This window comes from Haliotis cracherodii, unplaced genomic scaffold, assembly GCF_022045235.1.
Source record: "Haliotis cracherodii isolate W230 unplaced genomic scaffold, xgHalCrac1.p SCAF_22, whole genome shotgun sequence".
Taxonomy (NCBI): Eukaryota; Metazoa; Mollusca; class Gastropoda; order Lepetellida; family Haliotidae; genus Haliotis; species Haliotis cracherodii.
In genome coordinates, this window is record NW_027266278.1 from 13175930 (window position 1) to 13194310 (window position 18381).

General features: G+C 40.2%; 1 protein-coding gene across 1 annotated transcript; it reads left to right on the forward strand.

The window, feature by feature from the left end:
- The first annotated feature begins 3011 nt into the window (after positions 1–3011).
- LOC139471304 (uncharacterized) lies at positions 3012–12208 on the forward strand. The gene is made up of 2 exons (XM_071253612.1): positions 3012–3171; positions 6260–12208. The coding sequence occupies exon 2, from the start codon at positions 6281–6283 to the stop codon at positions 7829–7831; it is 1551 nt and encodes a 516-aa protein (XP_071109713.1). The 5' UTR covers positions 3012–3171; positions 6260–6280; the 3' UTR covers positions 7832–12208.
- Positions 12209–18381: the final 6173 nt, after the last annotated feature.

The window sequence follows — 18381 nt, forward strand, 5'->3', positions numbered from 1 at the left end:
AGTTAATAATATAATGTGTATAATGTTTCCATTGTAAGCGCCTACGTCATCGGTGACGATATGAGTGATGACGTCAGAGTAGGTAATAACAATCTGACAGTAGAATCAGTTTTATATATACTATGTCATTACTGCTAAAAGTTACGTCATTACACCTATACGTTAAGCGTAAATGCCGGGGTTACACGTTAAGCCCCCTCGTATTTTAGCCCATGGGTATAAAAGCGGGAAATTAAAACGTTTTTAAGCCCATGGGCATAAATGAAATTGAAAAAACTGATTGCTCTCCCATATTGGATGCTCTTCAACATGGCTGTGTTGTAGCGCGTTTCTATTGCACCTGGGGCGGTGGGGTAGCCTAATTCGCTCGTCGAAAACCCGGGTTCGATTTCCGACATGGGTACAATGTGTGAAGCCCATTTCTGGTGTCCCCGCCGTGATATTGCTGGAATATTGCTAAAAGCGGTGTAAAACCATACTCACTCACTCACTCACTCTATTGCACCTTAAGCCTTGTCAGGAGTTTCCACATTTACAAAACACTTGGACCCCTAACGTTAGTGATATTCTGGATACTTAATGTGACCTTTTTAACACATATGACAGACGCGCAACAATATTGGTTTGTTGTTACTTTTTTGGCAGCTGTCATTTCACTGCAGTAAATTATAGCTAAAATGGATAGAATTATCATTAAACCGCCCACATGTTAACAGAAATGAGCGGACCATTGTAACTTGATAATGCCCTCATATTGCTTGACGACAGGCCATTATCACGCCCGTTGTTAGGTGACGTCATAGGGATAGGGATTGGTGACGTCACGTTCAATAGTGACGTCACCTGGTCTGTTCTATGACGTTTCCATATTTGTAAACGTGGGTCAGTGAAATTCGTGTTGATTGCACTAAATGTTTCAAAACCGATGTTTGTTTTTATTTGATAACAAATTCTATCCATTAAGCTATGATAACAGTAACGCTATTTTTCAGGGCATTATCATTTGCAGAAGCCCTCGGTCTTTTCAACTGCACTCCTTCGTCGGGCAGTTAATGGAAGACCTCGGCCTTCTACACATGACAATGCCCTGAAAAATTGCGTTACCCTTTTATTATCAAGTGTTATGTTCACTACGATGAAAATGTCACTTTTCGCAACTTCGGAAAACTCAGTCTTTCACACTGAAGTATATAATAAATACCAACGACACTGATTTCTCCGATCATTCAGTACAAGCAAATCTTTTATCTCTTTTTTTTTTGTTATTTAAATTCGCGGTCCTGGTAAATCAGACACTGGGACACACGACGTATCATTCGTCACCTCTCTCCCCTTTCCGTAACCCGCTATTAGGCATATCCCGGAATAACACGAGTTGGTCACGAATGACGACGTATGAGATACATACCCACGTGGGAATGATCCCCAACCTCCCTACACACGCACGCACGCCCGCCCGCAAGTATGATATATCAAACATAAGAACAGTGTGATGTTTAATGTCGGTTCAAATTACAATTTAAAATGTCTCAAACACATTATATGTATTGTTTAACGCCGCACTCAGCGATATTCCAGCCATATGACGGTGGTCGGTAAATCATAGCATCTGGAGCAGACAATCCAGTGATTGACAACATATGCCTCCTTTCACGCCGCCATAGAGCTGGAATATTGCGGAGTGCGGAGTTAAACAACAAACAAACAAATTACATTCAACTGTGAGAAATCAGTGTTGGGTGAGGGAATGAAACGGCAAGAGAAAAAGTATGCTGAATGTCGAAATGTTAGGTTTGGATTTGTTTATGTTTAACGCCGCACTCAGCAAAATTACAGCTATATGAGTGACGTCAGTCTGTAAATATAATCTAGTCTGGACCAGACAATCCAGTGACTGACATCACGAGCATCGATCCACGCAATTGGGATACGATGACATGCATCAACCAAATCAGCGAGTCTGACCACCCGATCCCTCTTACGACAAGCATGGTCGCCATTAACAACAAGCATGTGTTGATGAAGACCTATTCTATTCCGGATCTTCGCGGGTGACGAGAAAGTTGGAACACAAGTGGTTAAATGTTTATGAATCCGAGAATGTCGTGTGTTTGTGTGAATTAGATAACGATAGTACAATTTTTTTCCCTCGTCTATTTCCACATCTTTTTCAGAATATTCTTTGACCGTTTTCGCCATTATGGTACCGGCATTTTGACGGGGTGCCGACTTTAGTCAATTATTGATGTCAGTACTGTGATGACTTTTACAAGTAAAAAGCCAGACCTTTTTGTTTTCTTTAGGAAATTTAGATTGTGAAAAATATGGCTAGTATAGGGCGAATGTTTTTGAAAAGGTACTGTACAGGATTTTATGAAATCATCTTGAAATAAAAATGAAATAAATATTGGCCTGACTTGGGTCCACATAACTATTACATGTCTAATGCCTGCACAGAGGCATTGAGATCTCATTTTTATTGTCAAAGCCATCTTTACCGCATTAAGAATCCCTTGTATTTTTTATTTGTTTTGTTCTTTTTCGATCCCCAAACAAAAGCCAAAGACACAATGCCTGATATTTCTGGATTGCATGACATAATTACCGTTTGCATCTTTCAAGACGCAATGCTCGTTGAACTAAAAATCCTTAAAATAGAGTACAGCCGTTATCAGCTCCAAACAGTGCCAACTCCAGGTTGTGCCAGTATGTGAATTGCGTCGTTTCGTAGTAAGGAGTTTGATACGAAGCGACTTGACGAGCAATGTCGATATTAACTGAATAACATGTATAATTATGATATATTATGATTTTGTGTTAACTGTATCGTTCCCGTAATCAAATTTATTTGCAGTAAATAACAATAGACTTTTCTTCCCTTCGTATGAGCAAAATATTCAAGATCGCATGCAACATTGAAGTTCAACCACACAAAATGTGACGTCATCAAATCGTGTGTACATATCTTCCGGGTTTTCACCTGACATGCATTTGGCAGCGCGCTGTGTCGGAAAGCGGTCAGTTTGGAATGTCACTGAACATATTATGAATGTAATGATGAATGGGTGCACGGAGAGACAGATATGTACATAGGCGAAATATCTGCACTCACTGTAAATAATTTGCGAGGGACGAAGTAGAATCTAACACTCATCCAGTTCGACACCTCAGGTAAGTAAAACTTCAGGTACCGCGCTCAGATGATCAAGATGTGGCATGCAGATATAATTAAGAATGCAGTTTGATCTGTTTTTACTGTTTTAATAAAATATCATTTACTTTTCGAATATTCATTCATGTAATTAAGTAATTCAAGGTGTTTAAGAAAGTGTGATATGATTGAATCGTAAGGTGTTAATAAGGGTAATTTAATCATTTGTTTGCAAATAATGTTTTATTAAACCTAAATCGTAATTTTATGTAATTTGTTGATAAATGTTTTTCTGTATTATTGTAAACATGGTCAAAGGCTTTGGTGGTTTTAAAATGAACTATAACTTCATGTCTTAATTATTCATCCGTTTAGAACCTTTCAACATGATTAAGGCCAGATGAAATCAATTATTAATTTATCTTCACTTTACTTAAAATGAATTGCTGTGGCAAATGACTCTGCAGTCAATTGCAGCCTTTATGCACCTCATGCATTAGGTATAAATAACTCAGGGATGTGAAATCTCCGTGGAAACGCGGAAAATCGCGTTTTTTAAAACAGCAGTCCTCGGAAAAAATCATCTTTCGCGTAAAAATTAAACAATTTTTTATTTTTTTTTTAAATCCGAAAAGTTTGATCGAAAACCGGACAATTGCCGCAGATTGTGTTGTTTTCGATCAGAGCTTTCACCAGCATAGGTTTTCGGACATCATACGTTTTTTGTCACGAATACTTGCACTATAACGTGGGGTGTGGCGTCACACAGGCTTGTCATTAAGATAAAGTTGTCTTTTAGCCTGTAAGTGAATGAGATGTTTTACAGTTGTTCATGTGATAAGCGAGAAAACTATGAATGTTTCTTCAGCGTCCAAAACCCCATGTCATGGGGATATATGTTGTATTAATGTCTTATGTTTGCAATGGAGTTTTGTTTTTTTCATGAAAAGGTAAGTACAAGGTAGGTTTTTTTCAATATGCTTCAATATGGGGAAAGGGTCAGACATTGCACACGCTTGTGACAGTTGTCCTTGTGTCTGGGGGATGGGGGTTGAAGTTTATGGCAGTATTGCTCCCAGACCATCTTGTTTATTTGACTTATTGACTTTTGCCATTGACTTATTACATTTCTTGGTGTGAATGTTGTCCAAACTGCACGAAATTGCTTAAAATGCAATCAAATGTTTTAAAAATTTCGGGGGGGGGCATGCCCCCAGACCCCCCTAGACTTTTCCTCTTTTTTTCGGGAAAACCTGCTCACATCCCTGATAACTACATAGAATGCACAGACAATGCTTTAGAGGTATAAAACGTATGACATTCGAGTAATATACATGATAATAGTGAGGGAAGGGAAGTAACTCTTTGAATTATCAGTACATGAAATGTTTATGGATAGCAACTTCTTTTTATTCCTCATCACGACAGAGGTACTTCTTGCTCCTTCATCAGGTGAATGCTGAGTAAGTGCATAGAGTTTATGTGTGTGTGTGTGTGTGTGTGTGTGTGTGTGTGTGTGTGTGTGTGTGATGATATGTTCACATCACAAAGTAGGATTAATGTACAAAGATAACAATTTAATGTCGAAGCCAATGAGATTAACAAGGGAGGATTCAATTAAGTACACTAAAGGTCTAGTGATGACAAGGATGACACGATGACAATTTTTGCGAGGAAGTTGGAACACAAGTGGTTATATCTTGATGAATCCGAGAATGTCGTGTGTTTGTGTGAATTATAACGAACTCAAAGAGACCACTAATTTTCGTTCGTTATAACCAAAGTTGCTATCGATAAAAGGTGTCATGTATTCATGTTCTTCCAATTTCTTTATGCCTATCAAAGCCTTCTTTGAACTGTCATTAATAGAAAAACATGAAGCAGCTCATTTCTGTCATTTTTGTCACGTTTATTCATCACTTTGAAAAAAATTCTTCTGCAATTTTGTTTTATTTTTCTTCAAACCAGCTATCTTTTTAAAATAAAAACTGAATATCTCAGAATATATATTACTTTTAGGCAGCATTTCACCTACCTATGTCTGTGTTCTTTTTAAACAAACAAACAAACAAACCCAAAACAGCTGTTGAACCCTGATATCCAAGCAAATGACAAAAAGGCTTTACTGAATTATTTATGTGACAAAATAAATACAGACCCAGCTGCAACCATAACTACCATCAATTCTCATATTAAAAAAAAAAATCGGTCATGATGGACCTTCTTTAATGGAATCTAACGTTTTGTTCATGTTTGTTATGGTTATTTCAGGACCCTACAAATTAGGGGTGTAACGATACATCAGTGCACCCGTGCATCAGGAGTTATCATGCCTTGCGATACATGTAATGTTTTTTTTCGTTTCGATACAAGATGATACACTTGCTAAAAGAAATTACATACTACTCGTAAAATGACACGCAGCATCTTTGTCAGTCAAATGTCTCGAAATGTGTTGTGATTAGGGTTTCAAGTTCACTACTGAAAATAGCCGCTACATGTGTCTACAGCTAGGTTTATGTTTTGAATGTGCTCTCAAATATTCCAAGGCAAGACGTTTCCATGTGATTTAACGGATATGTGTGTATCGCAATACGTATCGTATTGTGACATATATATCGTGATACGTATTGTATCGTGACCTTGCTGTATCGTTTCACTCCTACTACCTACACTATCTCTAGGGCTGGGACAGGGTACCCGGGTCGGGTGGGTACTGAGAAGGACCCAGTTTCCCACAGGACTACCCGGACCCGTGGTTAGTCATGTGATATGTTGTATAATGACAAAAATGATCTAGGACTACACTACAAATCACTAAAGTTCGCATTTCTCTTTGACTAAGCAACCATTCCTTCTGACTTTTATATGTTTGAATTAAAATAAAATTTTAGTCAATTTCAGTGTATGCATGACCAGATTGTTTCATACGTGTATCTATAAACATTTTGTTCAGGGCTACGGTCAGACTATTCCCAATCAGATATTTTGTACCTTCTTTTGAGACCAGCAGGTGCCCGGGTAGGGTCGGGTAATTGAGGGGTGGGTACCTGGGTAGTAAATTTGAACTCGCCCCAGCCCTAACTATCACCATATGCTGTGTTTCAGGCACGGAATACCCAGACCACCATGAGAAGGCGCTCATCCTTGCTGCTAACCCTCAACTTAATTGTTGCTCTCCTGGCAGCCGTATCACTCCTGGTCTACCAAATCCTGGGATGCATCGACACATGGCCACGACACCCGTACCTGCTTCAGACGCAATCCAGCCAGTCGAAACAAGTATACACCTGGCTAAAGGGGGATGCTAACGAGATGCTGATCCCAGGGACTCCGCCCTTCATTGTTCATTACCTGTGGTGCAGAAAGGGATACTTCGAGTTCAAGCATTACTTGAGTATATTAAGCATAGTCCACGTGATTCGCCCTGATGTGATCATGTTTCATTACACTCATCTGCCGGAAACAGACAGCAAAGGTTATGTGACATGGTTTGAAGACATTCAACGTGATATTCCGTTTTTGTCGTTTAAAAAAATATCCCACACCCGCTACTGTGGTCATGCCTTTTTTGAAAAAGGTGATTTTGTTTTATCTGATTTTGTTAATCCGGCAGGTATATTCATGTCAGACGAAGTAGCAGTTGTTGGCTTTACAAAAGCAGATTATCTCAAAATGGTGCAATCATCAAGTTTTGTACATGTCCGAGCATTCCTGTTGCCTGCTTCAGAACCCCATGTCATATCATCAGGAAGAGAATCTCAGGTCCTTAACTGTCCCTCACTTCAAGATTACAATAGACGTGGGATTAACAGCAGTGTTTGTGTTCAACTCACAGAAAGACTCTCTCCTGCAGATATCTGGCACCAGAAAAAGCCGTTTTATGAATTTGCACGAAATCTTGCCTACGGATCACCAGATCCTATAAGTCCGTCAGTGAACGAAACCTCGCTTGTACCATTACATTGTCATATAATACATGTGACCTCATCACCTGATTTAGACGTGACTGCATACGCGAGTATTCTCAGCGCCCTCTATGTTGCGAAAATGCAGCATGTGTATGTTCATGGGCCTGTCAAACCGTCCGGACGTCGATGGGAACACGTATCGAAACATAACGTAAGTTTCATACCCGTGACACACATTTCCAATATGCACCCGGAAATAGGCGACATGATGTATGGTGCCTTTGTGTTGCTGCGCCACGGTGGGGTAGTTGTGCGTTCGGACACCATTTGGAGAAAAGAGCTCCCCAATGATCTTCGAAAGTACACTTCCGTAGCAACACTTCGCCGCTCAATATACAGAATCATTAACTATTCAATTGATCTAAATGTACTGATTTCAAAACCTAAATCTAAATTTTTGAAATTATTGATCACACGTTTAAAGCAAGCACCGTCAAGACATTCAGGAGCTAAGAATGAAGAAGTTGCGTATCGTACTTACGTTGATGTTCCTTCTGTGCTTAAAGTGGACACAAACTTGTTGCAGCATGTTGAATGTTCTGAAGTACTGTGTCAGCCGAGGCCGGAGGATATGGGTGCGGGGCGGTCACTTCTTGTCCAGGTGGAGTGGAAAGAGGGCCGTCCGGAGACAGAGGGGGATCTTGCCCGCTACAGAGGCTCTGGTGTTGAGGCGATCAAAGCAGCTCTTCGTCTTGCTGCATCAGTTTAGGTCACAAAAAATGGCAGTCCAGTGATAGTGTAAGATTTTCAAAGCTGATGCTGTGGTGCAGAGACAATCTAAGCAGCTCTACGACTAACTGCAGCAGTTCTAGATATCTCCAATTCGCTGCAGCAGTTTAGGTCACACAAAAATGGCAGTCCAGCGGTGGTGGAAGATTTTCAAAGCTAATGTTCTGGTGCAGAGACAATCAAAACAGCTCGTCAACTAACTATCAGTTTTTATCACTTATTTTTCAGATTGACTTGAAAAACTGTCCAGAGAATGTGATAGAACTTGGTTAGAGAAGCGTCCCTACTGATCTGGTGTAGTAACAAGAAAACAAACTTCACATATCAAATCAGTGCTGTACAGTTCAGGCTGGACAGAGTGATTCTCAGACTCAATGTGAGTGTGGGTTCTGGCGGGAATGTGGTTTTATATACATGTATGTACATTCAGATTGCTATCTTTAAGTCAGCCATAATTGTTTATTTTTTATGCCTCTGTGTATACAGAAGTGCTGCATTATAGTGAGAGTGTCAGCACCTAATTTTGAAGCAGCCTTTCCCAGGTGTGAAAATATGTCTTTGTCCAGTTCTTTGGGCTCCTGGGGACAATGTCTTTTCATTATACAGGTGTGAATAAAACGTGTCATATGTCCCTCTAAGGTCACTATCTCAATAGCTAGGTGCCAATTTTGATCTTGTTGATGACTGCTGTTGTTATTAATATTTATCAAGCCTTTTTTAGAACTTGGTTCACAAATTTATTATTTCAAAAGCACAGTGTCGTTGCTTGAAATAAAATATTAAGTAAAATAGGTAAAAAGAATGTTTTAAATTATGTTCAAAAGGAGGTTTGGAAGGGTGAAATTCTAGTAGAAAAAATTAGGTTACAAATATGACTATTGTAAGCGTTACTTCCCTTCTCATATTGATCTTTTGCAGTCTGGGTAATAAAAAGATTCTGTAATCAGTTACTGTAAATCTTGAAATTAACACGAGCGTGAATTCAATGCATTTATGTCTCTAAAATTACTATCAACAAAAACGGCCTCACTGCACACTTTGAATGAGGTTGTTGGAGAGGATTGTGACGTTTTTCCAGTTGATGCTGTGATTGGGGCAGTTGCTGATATGGTCCGAGATGGCTGATTTAAAGTCTGATTTGATGGTTGAAGTTTTGTGCTCTTTGATTCTGGTGTTGATGGGGCGGGATTGTCCACATTTACAGACAATTTTTATCATTGACCATTCCAATCAGTGAACTGTTGTTGGTTCAATTATTTTATTGACTTTGAAGTTCGTTGATGCCAGTCAACAGAGTAAACATATAAACTGTGTGTTGTTTTACATTGTTTTAGGAAAACACTGTTTATTGTTAAATGTTTGATAGGCATTACTTAGAAGTTGACGGATGACAAGGTAGACCTTTTTATGGATAACAACTTATTTAATATTGTGAAAAGCGACGTTTCGGTATAGATCCTGATACCGTTGTCAAGTTGCTGTTTATTGTTATTACGGAAGTACTTTACTCAGTGCTAATAAGCGGTGCTATTTGCTGTTTGATTGGATTTAGATAAGGATACATATCATTCCACTGTGGATGGGGGTGGGGGAGTCGCATTGATCTCAAGTCGCATTTTTGGCAAGGGGTCAGCATTCATATTAATTTGGAGACGCATTGATTTCAAGATTTACAGTATTTGATAGGGACTGACAGGACGAATATGTTACTTCCTAATGCAAATGGGGGCAAGGGTGGCCCAGTTGTCTAAGGCGCCGCGATTCGCTGTGCAGAGTTGCATCCAATGTGCATGCCAGAAACCTATGATTGTGGGTTCAAATCCAGGTTCGCCCCGATTATGTTTACAGGTTTGTCAGCATCATACCCGTGCTCGTGGGTTTCACCGAAGTGGTAAAAATCTCAAACCTGCATCACTTCGGGCTTTCCTCCCACATTAAGCTGACACGCTGCGATATAACTGGAATACTATTAAAAGCGGCGTTAAACCAAACTCACTCACTAATGCAAACATGCCAACCATTATGATTTTGGCGTAATAATTACAAAATTTTAAACCAAACTGCACAAACACGATGAAGTGAAATACAATGTTTATCAAAATTTTAATACTCCCAGCATCTGCTGGGAAGTTAAACCCCATTTCACCTCACCTCACCTCACCTCCTAATGCCTGCAGATGTCTTAGTTGGACTCAATATCAAATTTTATATCATATGCAATGTGTCTTTATATATCATGATATATAACATGTCTTTGTTTATAACCAACCATTGTATACAACTCATTCTTATCAGGCTTGAGTTAGCTACATAACATATGCAGCAGTGCAACCAATTATTGGAGAATGCAACCTAATATTCATGTCAACATGCACCAGTGCAACTTATTATTGAATAATGCAACCTAATATTCATGTCAACATGTACCAGTGCAACTTATTATTGAAAAATGCAACATAATATTTATGTCAACATGCACCAGTGCAACTTATTACTGAAAAATGCAACCTATTATTTATGGACTTGGTGCATGTCCTAAACATTCCAATTTGTGTGACTGCCCCTACTTGTGAGAGCGCCACACCATATCAATCTCAGCTCCATTTACCATACTACAGCTGCCCCTGTGTTATGTGTAAATCATGACACAGCCCCACCAATTTATCACCAATTTGTGTGTGACTACCCCTAGTCTCAGAACACACTAAATATCTCTAAGCTTTATTTACCAAACTATATCTGCCCCTGTGTTATGTGTAATTCATGACACAGCCCCACCAATTTATCACCTATTTGTGTGTGACTACCCCTAGTCTCAGAACACACTAAATATCTCTAAGCTTTATTTACCATACTATATCTGCCCCTGTGTTATGTGTAATTCATGACACAGTCATCGGAGATCTTTTACTTATTTAGACTAGTTTATAATCTGTGTTTCAACTTTGATAAATTTATGGGACCAGGGTAGAACCTGGTTTTGTCTGGTGCAACCTGGTTTTGTCTGGTGCAACCTGGTTTAGTCTGATGCAACCTGGTTTACTCTGATGCAACCAGTTTTCCATGTCAAGATGCACCTGGTGTGAGTTACATGAGTTAGTCAAGTTCCTCACCTCAAACCCTTGTACATGTATATGTAATCTGTCCTTGTATATATAACCAGACTGCAAATATGTGAAAATCTGAGAGCTGAACGTGTATGGTTTGGTAGTCTGGATACCGAAGACTTGCTTTTACAGCACGGGTTAATTTGGAGCACTTTTAACATTTTGTATGACAAAGGAACAATCAAACTCTTTTTATGTAGAATTAATATATAGAATTTATTGCTGGCCGATTACAAGGTTCATCCTTAGTAATCTTTTATGTGCAACTGCTGATATCTGTGATTGGGAAACCTCCTGGTGACTTATGATTGACAATAACTAAGGGGGGAGGGGCAGGATGTCACAGGATGTTTTATCACACTCGGGCATATACGTGAGTTGGCTTGTCACAGGGATTGACCCGCCGTGATATTGCTGGAATATTGCTAAAAGCGGCGTAAAAGCATACTCACTCACTCACTCACTCACTCACTCACTCACTCACAGGGATTGAATTAACCAGTGTCCAGCTCACTCACTCACTCACTCACTCACAGGGATTGAATTAACCAGTGTCCAGCTCACTCACTTACATACTCACTCACAGGGATTGAATTAACCAGTGTCCAGCATGTCAGTCTGTCAAAACCAATAACTTATCTGCATTTTACTGTCGGAATATTCAAATCCAAAACGAACAATCCCTTAACCATGTTAACAATAAAATGCAACTGACGTCGCTTTTCTTTAAAGCTGGAAAACCCGATGTCTAATAACAACGTTCCTGGCAAGCTATCAGTGGCAGCCAGTCAGAATTAAGTTTCAACTTCTGCATAATTGGGTACTTGCATTGGCTACAGCCATAGTAACAGAGGCATTCTATTGAAGAATTATATTTTTATCAGTCTGAATGGCTACATTCAATGGAATTCCCAAATATAGCAGATCAAAAAAATATACATCACACTCTTTTGGCCACTTAATTCTTTGATGTTTGCAACTTAATTGAATTCATTATAATTCCAGATTATGCTTTGTGGTTTTAAAGATGACAACAGATAAGTTATTGTGTATTGTGTACAGTACTGAGTGTGGCAAATCTCATGTGAAGAGTGATGTTCTTATATAGCAGTTGCTTTCCTAGTTTATATTTTTCTAAAAGAAAAATAACAAATATTGGACATTGTTATTTAAGTATATTAACAACTGTGTAGATAGTAGATGAATACCTAAAATATGATTTTAAAGCAGGATTAGTGGAACAAGATAATCTTTTTTAGATTATAAATTATGAAATCTGATATCAATTCATAGTTTGGAGACATAACCTCCTTCAAAGGATATATGGCTCTCTGTAGCACAGCTAGGGAGTCATAAAGACCCCCAGTTTTAAGAAGCTAGGGCAACCCTGTTTGTTGAATGTTATTTTGTGTACTTCAATCAACTTTTCCATGTGTTATTGTCCAATGTAACAATTTAGTATATATTATTTGCTGAATACATTCCATTTTATATGGTTATGTACGTGCCGATGCTCAAGAAAACTTTCTATGCATCACAGTCCATATATGCAATATAGCTGTAACATGATGTGAATATAGTTATTCTTCCACATGGCCAGAACCTGACCTTGTGTGTTCAGTAGAGTCTAACTCCACCAGAAACTAACAGAGCCTTACTTTGTGTGTTCAGTAGAGCCCCTCTCCACCAGAAACTAACAGAGCCTTACTTTGTGTGTTCAGTAGAGTCCCACTCCACCAGAAACTAACAGAGCCTTACTTTGTGTGTTCAGTAGAGTCCCACTCCACCAGAAACTAACAGAACCTTACTTTGTGTGTTCAGTAGAGCCCCTCTCCTCCAGAAACTAACAGAACCTTACTTTGTGTGTTCAGTAGAGTCCCACTCCACCAGAAACTAACAGAACCTTACTTTGTGTGTTCAGTAGAGCCCCTCTCCACCAGAAACTAACAGAACCTTACTTTGTTCAGTAGAGCCCCACTCCACCAGAAACTAACAGAACCTTACTTTGTGTGTTCAGTAGAGCCCCTCTCCACCAGAAACTAACAGAACCTTACTTTGTGTGTTCAGTAGAGCCCCTCTCCACCAGAAACTAACAGAACCTTACTTTGTTCAGTAGAGCCCCACTCCACCAGAAACTAACAGAACCTTACTTTGTGTGTTCAGTAGAGCCCCACTCCTCCAGAAACTAACAGAACCTTACTTTGTGTGTTCAGTAGAGCCCCTCTCCACCAGAAACTAACAGAACCTTACATTGTGTGTTCATTCCATTTTATATATTTATGGATGTATCTATACACAACAGAACTATCCATGTACCACAGTCCATATATGCAACGTAGATGTTACAAGATGTGAAGATAAAGTTATTATTCCACATGGCCAGTGTTCATTGTTATTCCCCCGTTTTTAAAAAAATGAGAATTGCACCTACACGGAATATGTCATCTCCTGATGTCTCCTGTTTCATTGGTGGCCCTTTCGGCCTAAGACGACGGAGTAAGCAACGCAGAGTTACGTCCCTTAGACATGCAAGAATCCTATGATCAGGGGGTTTTACCTCCAGATTTGCCCAGATTATGAGCCTCTAATTGCACCTTACCTGTGTTTTGGGGTCTCCAGGGGCAGGGCGGCCCAATCGTCTAGGGCGCAATTCAATGTGATTGTGGGTTCGAATCCAGTTCGCCCAGATTATGTTCCTATTTTGCACAGCACCATACTCATGGTTTCACCAACTTGGTAAACGTCTGAAACCTGCATTAACTGGACTACCGGTAAGTGTAAACCCATCTAATTCACTTTGGCTTCACCACTGTGGTTAATATCACATTTATCACATTGAAGACCCGTGAAGATCCGGGGTAGAATAGATCTTCAACAACCCATGCTTGCCGTAATAGGCGACTATGCTTGTCGTAAGAGGCGACTAACGGGATCGGGTGGTCAGGCTCGCTGACATGGTTGATGCAAACCCAAACCCAATTGCGTGGATCGATGCTCATGATATCAATCACTGGATTGTCTGGTCCAGACTCGATTATTTACAGACCCCGCCGTACAGCTGGAATATTGCTGAGTGCGGCGTTAAACAAACAAGCAAACGAAACATCACACTGAGCTTTCCTCCCACATTAGGCCCGAGTGTCATACACTCAAATGGTGTTCAAAACCGATTTAAACCAACTCAAACATTCACTCCTTTTATCATTTCAGTATAAAATAATTTTAATTTTCTGTGCAGAGTTGTGTCCTCAGCCTATTGCCAGGATCAGCTGGTTAGTATTACCCCAATGATTGGCTTCACATATGCACCTTATGCATACTGGATCCAAATAATGTTAAGCCAAATGTAGCACACAAGCTAAAAATGTAAATGTATTTCGGGACTGGTAATTTATTACATGGGATGGGGTTCGTCTTTTCTTAAGACTATCACATTTTGATGACCTTACCATTTATTTTATGTAACATTTTTTAAACACCTCCCCCTCCCCCGTACAAGTTACATTCTTATGAACCCCTCATCTCTATATTACCTGGCCAGTGCCTAAATACGTCGGGTTACTCGGAAATTACATAAAATATCCAAAATTGTAAGAAATATTAGTTTCTAGTATTAGTTGTATGGTAATAGTGAACGAATTGGGAACTCATTGCAACCGGTAGTGAAGTATGACAGTATATTTTATGAACGTCGACGATCTTGAAGGACGATAAGTCTAAGATAAGTCGAGGACCAACCTGTAGGTCCCGTGACCAAATCATGGAAACAAAGGTTTGAAAGTGTTTTTGAGTTTCCTGATGTATACTGAACAATTTTGACTTGGGCTGCCCGGTTGAAAATCCCGGGCATTTTGGGGAAGGTTCAACAAAGGTCACACAGGGGTCAAAATTCAAAATTGTGTCGATATGCATATCAAATTACTCGTCCAGTCATAAGCAACCTAGAAATATCTAGTTTGTTATACTTCCGACCTTAAATGGGGGAGCTATGGCCATTTTCGATTTTCAAGGCCAAGGTAACCCTTTTTACTTTTAAAAGTTGCTTGGTTGAATTTGTCATGTCAGAAAACATATTATTAGACACTAAAATCATGACTATCGGACAATGTTAACTGTGTTTGTGAATTTCACCGACTGCCAAAAGTGCGTTGACCTTTCAAAGTTTTTGGCCATAGCTACCCCATTTAAGGTCGGAAGTATAACAAACTATATATTTCTAGGTTTCTCATGACTGGACGAGTAATTTGATATGCATATCGACACAATTTTGAATTTTGACCCCTGTGTGACCTTTGTTGACCCTTCCCCAAAATGCCCGGGATTTTCAACCGGGCAGCCCAAGTCAAAATTGTTCAGTATACTTCAGGAAACTCAAAAACACTTTCAAACCTTTGTTTCCATGATTTGGTCACGGGACCTACAGGTTGGTCTTCTAGTAATGGGGGGCGGTCGGTAGCCTAGTGGTTAAAGCGTTCGCTCGTCACGCCGAATACCCGGGTTCGATTCCCGACATGGGTACAATGTGTGAAGCCCATTTCTGGTGTCCCCCGCCGTGATATTGCTGGAATATTGCTAAAAACGGCGTAAAACCATACTCACTCACTCACTCACTAAGATGGGAAATTTCAACGTTTACGGTTTGGGACCAGTACTAAGTGCGTAATACCGCCACGATTTGTCAAACATTCTCTCACTCGACGAGGCAATCTGCGTATGAGTATCCCAGTGGAGATTTGAGGGAGTCTGTCCCACTCCTCTTGCAGCGCCCGGCCAAGTTCAGTCTACGTGTTCGGCGGCTCATGACACTGACGCACTACTCGCCTTATCATGTCCCGTATTCAGTGGGGTAAAGGTCTGGGCTCGTTGCTGGCCATGGCATTTTATGGATGTTGTGCTGCTGGAGGTGAGTAATGACGAGTCGCACATGGTAAGCACGGGCGTTGTCGCCCTGAAAGACAAAACGTCAACCAACTCTCATTGCAAACGGAACAACAAAGGGTGTCATGTTGTCCAGATAGTACTGTCCAGTGACCCTCCCTTGCACAATATGAAGTGGTGTTCGGTCATCACACCATAACCGATCCACCGCCAAATGTGTCATGAGGTCTCATGTTTGACATGGCTTGACGTTCATTTCGACGTCGCCTATCAAGGAAGTTCAATGTGAATCGGGACTCATCTGAAAACACGACACATCACCGGCGACGATTACCCCCGTTTCGACGTTGTGTATACCCTTGACGTCTGTTGGCGGAATGACGATTTGTAAGGTAAACAACACATGGCCGGCGAGCATTGAGATGAGCATGTCGTTGACCTGGGACGCCCTGAACGGGGTCGATTGTCAACATTTTGGGTTTGTTGGTACCTGTTCCACAGACTGCTAATCACAGACTGTGAAACATTGAATGTATTGGCCACTAATCACAGACTGTGAAACATTGAATGTATTGGCCACTACACGCTGACTTCTGTCAGTATTCGGCATGACAGTAGTCCGTAGGTGCTCCGCACGTTGCAAACGCCGCAACGCTAGTTGAAACCATCTTGTCTTTGACTCTTTCAAAAGATGGACATAATTTGACGTATTATTTCAAAATAGTGATCCTTTACAAACTTTGAGCAGTTTTTTAACTGGCTTAAATGAATGTTTGATGCACATGTAGAGATGAGAGGGATGTGCTTGTATTATCTTCAACACTACCAGGAAATAATGTGATTTAATGGCGAGCAATAAGATTTTTGATTTTCATGTAAGGAACGTTTTTTAGCATCCAAAACTTGCTCATACAGGAGATATCGCTTGGGTGAGATCAAGCGATATCTACATTGTAGATATCGCTGCAAGGAAATTGCATCACAATGCTTTGCAGATCATTGTGACGCCATCGGATACCATGACGTCAGAATCAAATGACATCACTGGCTCTGCTATTGAAGCTGTTAGCAGTAATTTTTACACTTAAGACACTACTTATTTCTGCCTACAAACTGGAAATGTTGGATGAATAATGTTGGATGATAAACAAAACCTCACTATCGTGTCCTTTGATATCATATATATATATATATATATATATATATATATATATATATATATATATATATTGTGTTGATATATTTGATATCAAAAGACACGAGGGTGAGATTCTCTATATCTATAAACGGACGATGTTAAAAATATCTTCTGAAAATCGAGCTACATCGGTAAACGACCATCATCTTATGGGCTTTGGAGGTCACATGGCACATGATCTGCGTAATACAATTTGAAACATCTCAAAGTTTTGACCTGACTTGAAGCTTAATTAAGTTATAGGATGAAGCCTGTTGGTTTTCATCACAATTTTATTGATTCTTCGTAGGTTTTCCGTCCAATGCCCATATACGAAAAAAACGACGTTTTCGCGTTTCCACTGTAAAAAACGTCAACGTAAGAGAACAACCAGCCTCGATTATCCAGTTGGTCGTATACGACTAAAAAAGAGGTGAAATCCACACGAATGGGTTATCTAAAATATACTAAGTCAAATTAAAAACTTCACATTTTTAAAAGTAATCCCATATATGATATACAACGGACAAATGTATCAGAGAAGGTAATTTGTAATCATTAATGTCCAAAGAAGGATTTTAATTAACGGTGGTAACCATAATTTGTTCCAAGCACCTACGGTATTCGGTAATAACATCAACAGTTTAAATCATAAGTCCCAAACACGAGAATCTGATGGCACACAAGTTCAGTAGCGTGTACCATGTACGTTGACAACTGACACACAACCCCTCCGCATGGACCTTGTGATGCTTGTGAACACATGATTAGGAAGACGACGCCATTGTTGCTGCAAAATGGTGCCAAGATCTTGCAAATTCTGTGGTTGGTTCTGGAGAGTGCGCAGACTTCTGCCAAGAGCATCCCAGGCGTGTTCGATGGGATTGAGATCGGGAGACCTTGACGGCCAGTCCATGACGTTGACTCCTGCATTCTGAAGGAAATTCCTTGTCAAAATTGCTGTGTGGGGTCTGGCATTGTCGTGTTGGAAGATCAAACCGGGTCCATGTGCTGCCATAAAAGGCGGAAGTTCTGGTGCCAGTACCTGGTCGCGGTAAGCAGCAGCGTTGAGGTTGCCACGGATGACAAGAAGCCTGGAACGTGCATTGCCACAGAAAGCACCCCACACCATGACACTTCCGCCTCGAAATCTGTCAACTTCCTGTACATAACACTGGGCGTAACGTTCATGACGGCGCCTCCACACCCTCGCCCTACCATCAGCAAATCGAAGATTAAATCGGGATTCATCACTGAAGACGACTTGATTCCAATTCCTCTGAGTCCATCGTAAGTGTCGCTGTGCCCACAATTGACGTTGACGTCTGTGTATTTGAGTCAGAATCGGCCCGCAGTATGGCCGTCGTG